Below are 9,218 nucleotides of genomic sequence, written 5' to 3'. Positions count from 1 at the left end.
CGAGAGGAAAAAAAAAAAAAGACACTAATAGGAAGAAACAAAGTATTCTATGTATTCCCACAAACCACAATCAGAAAGACAACAATGTTAACTGCTAAGGATCTAGTGCCCCCAAGTGGCTGAGTGGGTTGTCCGGGGCTGATCTGAACCCCACACTTACCTTATTAAAGGATAAATTCTGCTTGGCCCAGAACTGCTGATTCCATTCTTGTGTTTCTTGTCTCAATTCTCTAAGCCTTCGCTCCAAGGGAGACTCATTGTCAGGGATGTGAAAATGAACAGGACGAAGGTTTGAGTATCTGTCTGGGGGGCCTATCCAATCATGGCAAGACTGTCTTGGAGGGCAGAATCTTGAGACCTTCAATGAAATGAAAGGAATCAACACATTAACTAAACCACACCCTGGTGTTATAAAATTAACAACCTGCATTTATTCAAGGCCCCTATCAGCTTACTCTGTGAAAGACTACAATGTATCCATTTTCCAAACTAAAAGAACTACAATACTATACTTTTGTTTTCCTTTTTAGTTTGTTAGACAGGATCTAAAAATGTGGCCTAGGCTTGACTCTCAGTCCTTTTGCCTCAGCCTCCCAAGTGCTGGTATTACAGGCAGATACCACATACCTGGCTTAAATATTAATTATTATACTGTTCACCAAATGATGCTAAAACAGTTCTGCATCCTGACTGAGGAGGCCAGGCCAGTAACTCCATCTAGGAAGCTGAGGCAGGATCATAGTCTGAAGCCAGCCTGAACAATTTAGTAAATACTGTCTCTCAAAATTATAAGTATAAAGCTGGGCTGTGGTGGCACCCAGCTTTAGATTATGTCTTTAATCCCAGCACTTGGGAGGCAAAAACAGATGGATCTCTGAGTTCGAGGCCAGCCTGTTCTACAGAGTAAGTTCCAGGACAACCAGCGCTACACAGAGAAACCCTGTCTTGAAAAAACAAAAAAATTTAAAAAAAAATAAAAAATTTTAAAAAATAAAATAATTATAAGTATAAATAAAGGGCTGGCAAGATGGCTCAGCGGGTAAGAGCACTGCTGACTGCTCTTCCGAAGGTCCTGAGTTCGGATCCCAGCAACCACATGGTGGCTCACAACCACCCGTAATGAGATCGGATATCTTCTGGTGCGTCTGAAGACAGCTGCAGTAAATTACCCTGGAGCAAGCAGGACTGGAGCGGGGCCCAAGTGAGCTGGCCGGAGCGAGTGGGGCTGGCAGAGGTCCTGAGATCAACAGCAGCCACACATGATAGCTCACGGCCATCTGTACAGCTACAGTGTACTCATACACATAAAATAAATAAAAATAAATCTTTAAAAAAAAAAGAATAAGTAAAAATAAAATAAAAGGGCCAGGAATGTACCTGAGTGGTTAAGAGCATTTGCCTAGCACTCCCAGGGCTCTGGGTTCTACCACCAATACACCTAAAATTAAAAATCTATGTGTGTGTGTATGTGTGCGTATGTATACTTTGCTCTTCTGAAGATACTATTAAAGCTGTTGGAGCCCAGTACCTTCAAGGCTCAGCAAACATGCATGCACATATTACACATATTCACACACACAAAACATAAAATAAAAACAAATCCTTTAAAATAAATATTTAGAAAAACCAATACTCTGGCCATATGCTCGTTGTTGGGTATAAACTGGATGCTCATCACATCAATCATCCTTTTTATTTTTTTTTTAATTTTTAAAGATTTATTTTATATGAGTACACTATAACTGTCTTCAGACACACCAGAAGAGAGCATCAGATTCCATGACAGATGATTGTGAGCCACCATGTGGTTGCTGGGAATTGAACTCAGGACCTCTGGGAGAGCAGTCAGTGCTCTTAACACTGAGCCATCTCTCCAGCCCTGTATTTTTTTTAATTTTTATTTTATGGGCATTGTTGTTTGGCCTGTGTGTATGTCTGTGTGAATATACTGAATCCCCTGGGAATGGAGTTACAGAGAGTGGTGAGCTGGCATGGGGGTGCTAGGAATTGAACTGGGGCCCTCTGGAAGACCAGTCAGTGCTAACAGAGTGCCAGCTCTCCAGCCCTAGCATCATCTTGAGACATCTTCCTATGAGTACTGTTCTTCACAATCAGATCAGGAGTGACAGGCGGGACATACAGCTCAGTTAACAGTGCTTTACACACACTGGGCAAGCACTCTGCCATAAGGACCCTCAGCCCCAGACTTTAACACATCTACTTATTACATTTTAGAGTTGTAAAGAATGAAACCAGACCTCATGTTTTGCTCTACACTTTTAATAGAAAACAAAAACAAAAAAAGAATGATCTTGGCATAGTGGCTGTATCTGTAATCCCAACACGCAGGAGGCTGAGGTAGAAGCCTACTTACCCCTCCAAGGACACACCACAGGGACCAGCGTGTCTACACTGCCCCCACCCCCGACATTCACCTCAACCTATGCTACTCCAGGCGGCAGCCAAAGCAATCTCTCCTAAGTGTTTTCTCCCCGCTGGAGCTGAGGATCAAACCTACGGCCTGTGTTTGCTAGACCAGTGCTCTACCACTGAGTGCTCTACCACTGAGCTGAATCCCTAACTCCAAGTGCTTTCTTTAAAAACCCTGCCTGAGCTGGGTGGTGGTGGCTCACACCTTTAATCCCGGCACTTGGGAGGCAGAGGCAGGCGGATTTCTGAGTTCGAGGCCAGCCTAGTCTACAGAGTGAGTTCCAGGACAGCCAGGGCTACACAGAGAAACCCTGTCTCAAAACAAAACAAAACAAAACAAAACAAAACAAACAAAAAATACCCTGCCTGGCGGTGCACAGCTTTAGTCCCAGGACTTAGGAGGCAGAGGCGGACAGATCTGAGTTTGAGTCTGTCCAGCCTGGTCTACAAAGCAACTTCCAGGGCAGCCAGGGTAAAAAACCAAATGCCCTGCAGTGAGGCTGGAGATGAGCGGCTGACTGCACTGAGTGCATACGCAGACCCCAGTTCAGTTCCTAGTACCCAAGCCAGCCAGATCACCAGCTGCGGTGATCCCAGCTCCAGGCGGATCTGACTCGTCTGGCCTCTGTGGGACCCTACACTGTGTACACAGACCTGCACATGTACATACACAACACCTAATCCAAAATAAAAATGTCAATTCTTTACAGTTTATTTTTATGTGTTCAGGTGTTTTACCTGCATGTATGCCTAGGACCTGTAAAGGCCAGAAGACAGTGTCAGATCCTCTGGAAATAGTTATAGACAGAGTGAGCAGCTATATAGGTGCTGAGAATTGGACCTGGGACCTCTATAGGGGCAGCCAGTGCTCTTAACCACTGAGCCACCTTGTTTGCCATGTATTTTTTCTTTATTATTTGGTTTTGTGGTGCTGTAGCAAACTCTGAACCCGACCCATTTAAGGCAAGCACTCTAGCCTGAGCTGGAGTCGCAGCCCCCAGCGGCTTACCTTTAGGCACATTTGTGTGTGTGCTTGTTAGCTTGGGTTGCACAGTTGAGGTGTGAGCATCAGTGCCTGTGCCTGTGGCACTGAGCTCCTCCCCAACCCAGGCCTAACAACTGAAGCACATCTGGCAATTCTGGATAAGGGAGCAGCATCCCCATGCTCACAAGTGCTAAGTGGCAGTCAGAAGTTAATGGCAGGTGTCTTCCTCAATCACTTTCTACACCATATTTGACAGGACTCCCACCAAAACCCACAAGTGTCACAGATCTGCCTGTTTCCATGTTCCTGCCACCATAAGGATTATAGGCATACTAGATTTTTACATGAGTGCTAGGTATCCAAACCCAAGGGATCCTGATGGTAGGTACCTGACCTAGTAAGCCATCTCTCCTAGCCTTCTAAAGGCTTATCTCCCCTTTCTTCATATCTCTGCGTCTGTGCGTGCATGCACGCATGCTCAACCCGTGTAGAAGCTCAAGGTCGGCACTGGGTGTCTTCCCCTATTGCTCTCTACCTTGAATACTGAAGGAGGTATCTCGCTGAACTTAAAAGTCAGTTTCAGCTATTCTAGTGAGCCAGCTGATTCCAGGGATTTTGTTTCTGCTTCTCACATGCTGGGATTCCAGATAAGCAATCATACTCACTTGGATTGTTTACATGGATGCTAGGGGTCAGAACTTGGGTCCTCGGGCTTTTGCAGCAAGCACTTCACCCTGAACCATCTCCCCAGCCCAGGCTTAACTTACAGACTATTCCAGCACATATGGCAAGTTTGGATGAGTTAGCATCGACATGTTCAGAAGTCCTAAGTGAGCCAAAAGTTGAGCATATCCTTGAATCTTGGGTCCTTGGAGCTCAAGCTGCTAGCTCTAAAGTTTCCCTAGGTCTAGCCACAAAAGCTCAAACACAGGGACTGTAGGCAAGTAGACTGGCCCAGGGTCCCGAGTTAGGACTTCTCTAGAATGTGAAGATGCAGAGGCAGGTAGGTCTGTGGTAGCGGGAGCAGTGGAGGGCTAAGCTTATCCGGGGGAGATGGGGAACTCAACGGGCTGGTGAACTGCTTCGCAGCTTCTGCTGCTAGAGAGTGCTACACACTTCACAAGCCTAGCACAGCCACACAATACACACCCTTCAGCCACTTAGCACAACATGGTCCCACATTCACCTCCTACTTACAGCCTCAAGCACCTACAAGGAGCATTTTCACTGAGTAGAAACGTTCTCTTCTTACAGGCTCTGTCCTCATCGGGAAATGTGATGTCACCTCATGTGCACCTTTAATTCCCATAATCAGAAGGTAGAGGCAAAAAGGATCCCAGGCCAGCCTGATCTACAGTTAGTTCCAGGACAGCTGAGGATGTATGTACTATGTGACCCTGTTTCAAAAATTAATAAAGGGCCGCCACAGCAGCCACTCTCTGCCTGATGGCCATGCACAGCACAGTGAGCCCACCAAGTGGCCAGCAGAGCAGTGGCTTCTTCAGATGGGCCTACTGGTGTCAGGTTACCTGCTGCCACAGAGGAACCCGTGTAACAAATGTTCTGGTCATTCCACTTCTCATAGAAACTTGAAAGATACTTGTCTTTGGCTGTGATGAGTTAATTCCTCTGCTGTCCCTGCATGGAAACACCTGCCTTTGTTCACCAAGTAGATGGTATTAGGAAAGAAAGAAAAAAAGAAAAAGAAAGAGGCTTGGGGGAGGGAAAAAAAACTTTTTTGTAAAAGAAATCTCCCTCTGCAGAGCGAATAATTACTGTAATTTAAGTCCTTACACTGTAAGAACATAATGCCTGGCTTCCTGAAGCATGGACAGGAAGGCTCTGCGTGGGAAGGGAGGCAGCACACCGGCCCTGGACCCTGTGGTGAGCCAGACAAGAATCCAGCAGTTCTGAGGCAGCCAGCCTGACAGCCCCGCCCATCCGCTGCTTCCCAGCTCCCCTCTCCCAGGCAGTGCTGCACAAGGCTCCTCTAATATGAGAGCTCAAAGTGCTAAGAGTTAGGGTAGGCAGCCCCCTACTGCATAAAGGTGCTACATAAACCAGCAAACCAAACTGAGCCAATGCAAAGATGATATCCCACCAGGCCTGCAAAGGTTTAATACAAAAAAAGCAAGTCGCAGAATCTGCTTTCTGGAATGTCTGCAAGGGAAAGCACACAGAACTGCCGTCAGTAGGTGTTTTCTTCCTGCTGTCCTCCATATTTATTGCTGAACAATCTCTGTCTTTCCTACCATCTCCAGGCCCAAGGCCTGCTTCACAGGTGGGCAGGGCAGTGCCATCTCTTCTAGTCAGGGTGACTTACTGCTGTGATAGACACCATGACCAAAGCAACTTGGGGAGAAAAGGGTTTATTTCACCCACAGTTCCATAGGAAAGCAGTGAGCTTGGGAGGCCACAGAGGGATGTTCTCACTGGCTTACTCCACGAGGCTTACTCAACCAGCTTTCTTTCTTTTTGTTTTTTGAGACAGGTTTCTCTGTATAGCCCTGGCCGTCCTTGAACTCAGAAATCCAACTGCCTCTGCCTCCCAAGTGGACATCAGATCTCTTTACAGATGGTCCTCAGCCACTGTGTGCTCTGGAAGAGCAGCCATCATCCCACCAGCCCTTCAGGCTGCTTTCTTATAGAATCCAGGACCACCAACCCAGGGATGGCACCACCACAATACGCCAGCCCCTTTCACATCACTAATTTAGAAAATGTTCTACAGCCTTGCTTACATGAATACAGTCTGATCTTATGGAGACTTTTCTTTTCATTTTTGTTTTTCAAGACAGGGTTTTTCTGTGTAGCCCTGGCTGTCCTGGAACTTACTCTGTAGACCAGGCTGGCCTCAAACTCAGAAACCCTCCTGCCTCTGCCTCCCAAGTGCTGGGATTAAAGGCGTGCGCCACCACTGCCCGGCACCACTATTTCCAAAAGGTTACTTCAATGCCTAGGTGCCATCGCTCCAGAATTCATGCCAGACACAATGGCTCTGCTAAAATTCTCCTTGAACTCTCAGAGATCCACCTGCCTCTCTCAACCCCCAAGTGTTGGGAATAAAGGCATGTGACACTACTGCCTGGCAACATTTTATGAAGTTGAAAGTGACTGCCAGGCGGTGATGGCAGGCGGTGGTGGCACACCTTTAATCCCAGCACTTGGGAGGCAGAGGCAGGTGGATTTCTGAGTTCAAGGCCAGCCTGGTCTACAGAGTAAGTTCCAGAATAGCCAGGACTACACAGAGAAACCCTGTCTCAAAAAAAAGAAAGTGACTTGCTTTTCTTTTTTTGTAAATGGATTTTCCCCAAAGGCATGTAGCCCAGGCTTTCTTCAGAATTCTATATGCACTATGCCTGGCCTATTTTAACACTTTGGAGGAATGCCATAGCGATAATATGTCATGCCAGGAGGCCATGGTTCCAGTGGTGGCTAACAGGCCTGCTCAGTGTACAATTATTCAGTTTTTTCTTTTGTTAATGATGAGTAAATGGTGTAAATGTCCTGAATCTCATTCAACTTTTACCTCTGGGACTGGAGAGATGGCTTGGTGATTAAGAGCACTAGCTGCTCTCCCAGAAGACCCAAGTTCAATTCCCAGCACCCACATGAAAGCTGACAACCATCTATAACTCCATTTCCAGAGGATCCAACACACTACATTTAGCCTCTACAGATACTGTATGTATATGATGTACAGATACACACATAGGTAAAACACCTATACACATAAAAATTAAAAAACAAAACAAAACAAAACAAAACAAAAAAACCCATGCAGCAGGGCATGGTAGTGCTCACCATTAATCCTAGCAGTCAGGAGGCAGAGACAAGCAGATGTCTGTGAGTCTGAGGACCTCCTGGTCTTTGGAGTGAGTTCCAGGACAGCCTGGGCTACAGAAAGAAATTCTGTCTCAAACAAAAAACAAAACAAACAGCCCGGCAATGGTGGTGCACATCTTTAATCCTAGCACTTGGGAGGCAAAGGCGGGCGGATTTCTGAGTTCGAGGCCAGCCGGGTCTACAGAGTGAGTTCCAGGACAGCCAGGGCTACACAGAGAAACCCTGTCTTGAAAACCCAAAAAGAGGGCTGGAGAAATGGCTCAATGGTTAAGAGCACTGACTGCTCTTCCAAAGGCCCTGAGTTCAATTCCCAGCAACCAACATGGTGGCTCACAACCATCCGTAATGAGATCTGAAGCCCTCTTCTGGTGTGTCTGAAGACAGCTACAGTGTACTTACATATAATAAATAAATCTTAAAAGAAAAACCAAAAAAGAAAAGAAAAAGAAAAAGAAAAGAAAAAGCAGTAAGTACAAAGAGAGCAGAAATGAAGGTACCCAAAGTGGACCTCCTTAAAGCAAGACCAGAGAGCTAAGGGATAGTCACAGCGAGCTAGTACCGGGGCTATTTTATTGAAGAAGAAATGGTTTGCAATACCCAGAGCTCTACCCTGACTCTCCCTCCAAGCACAAAGTTACTTTTTTGTTTTTTGTTTTGTTTTGTTTTCTCGAGACAGGGTTTCTCTGTATAGCCTTGGCTGTCCTGGAACTCACTTTGTAGACCAAGCTGACCTCAAACTCAGAAATCCACCTGCCTCTGACTCCCAAGTGCTGGGATTAAAGGCGTGGGCCACCACCGCCAAGCTACAAAATTACTTTTAAGACTTGCTATTTACAAAGTTTCTTTGCAATACAGCCATCTCTCTTACAGTCAGTCGTTTAATTACTCAGGAAACAAGAAAGGTAGCAACACCTAGGTAATAACCCTGAGGCAAAACTGTTTTCTTTGTGCCACCTAATATTTACCATAATGGGACATTTAGATCCTAAACACCATAGCACAGGCAGTTAGTATAGAATTAGGCAAGCTCTGGCTGGTAGCCAGGTCCCTTAGTCACAGTCACTCCCACTTCTCCTCTCCAAGAGGTGAGCAGCACAGGCTTGTCCCTTAGACTCTGGTAAGGCTGAAGGGTTACCCTGAGGATCCAGACCCCAGGTAACTTGTCTCACTGTGTAACCCTGGCTCCCCTAAACTTGCTATGCAGACCAGCTTGCCTTTCCAGTTAAGGGTGGTGTGCCACCACGCCTCCAGCAAGACTCTTCAAAGACTGCTGCTTGTTAGCCTTTTTTCCAACATTAGTTCACCCAATGGGAAGGTCAGGCAAGGTGGCTCAGAGGATAAAAGCCTTTCATGTGACAGCCTGAGTTCTACCCCTGGCACCTACCAGAGAAGGGGGAAAGGCTCTCCAGAAAGCTGTCCTCTCAACTCCACTGCAAGCACATCACACAAAATCATAGCAATTTTTTAAAAAGTAAAAATGAAATGTTAAGGCAAACTCTCACCATGAGCAAGCTGTTAGCTGAGTTAAATTATTCCCTCCCAAAGCATGTTTAGATACCTGTTTCATTTTTTTTTCTGCCCAAGGAGTAAAGTTCTGTTTTCTAAAGACAGAAGTGAAGGCTTGTTTCTTTCTTGTGCCAGGAAACTGAGCCAGAGGTCAGGGTCCTAGGCAATAAATCTAAACTGTAGAGTAGACAGAACTTCAAAGCTGTAGTTATAATAAAAGTGTGCTAGGAGACACAGCACAGCAGAAACGGAAAATTTCACAGCAGGCACATTTTACAATTCTTAATTTTCTCAGTCTGTCTCTCTTCTCTCTCCTCATCCCTCTCTTAATTATTGCTTAAACCAAGCTCTCCAATCTCTATCACTAGCTTAGTGGCAAATGAAGTGTTAGTAGCCACTGATTAATGTTTTACCTTCAGCCTTTGCTTTTTCTTTTCTTTTTTTTTTTTTT

At 45.7% G+C, this 9,218-nt stretch overlaps 1 protein-coding gene across 1 annotated transcript in view; it reads right to left on the bottom strand.

Annotated features, from left to right (window-relative positions):
- The window catches only part of LOC116080757 (cytochrome c oxidase assembly factor 8), a 24,455-nt gene that overhangs the window by 14,291 nt on the left and 946 nt on the right, over window positions 1-9,218 (bottom strand). Inside the window, exon 2 of the mRNA XM_031357301.1 lies at window positions 161-358. Coding sequence (XP_031213161.1) covers window positions 161-358 — 198 coding nt within the window. The remainder of the gene's footprint in view (window positions 1-160; window positions 359-9,218) is intronic.

Source organism: Mastomys coucha, unplaced genomic scaffold (genome assembly GCF_008632895.1).
Source record: "Mastomys coucha isolate ucsf_1 unplaced genomic scaffold, UCSF_Mcou_1 pScaffold6, whole genome shotgun sequence".
In the NCBI taxonomy this organism is placed as follows: Eukaryota; Metazoa; Chordata; class Mammalia; order Rodentia; family Muridae; genus Mastomys; species Mastomys coucha.
This window is presented reverse-complemented; position numbering and strand designations above follow the sequence as displayed.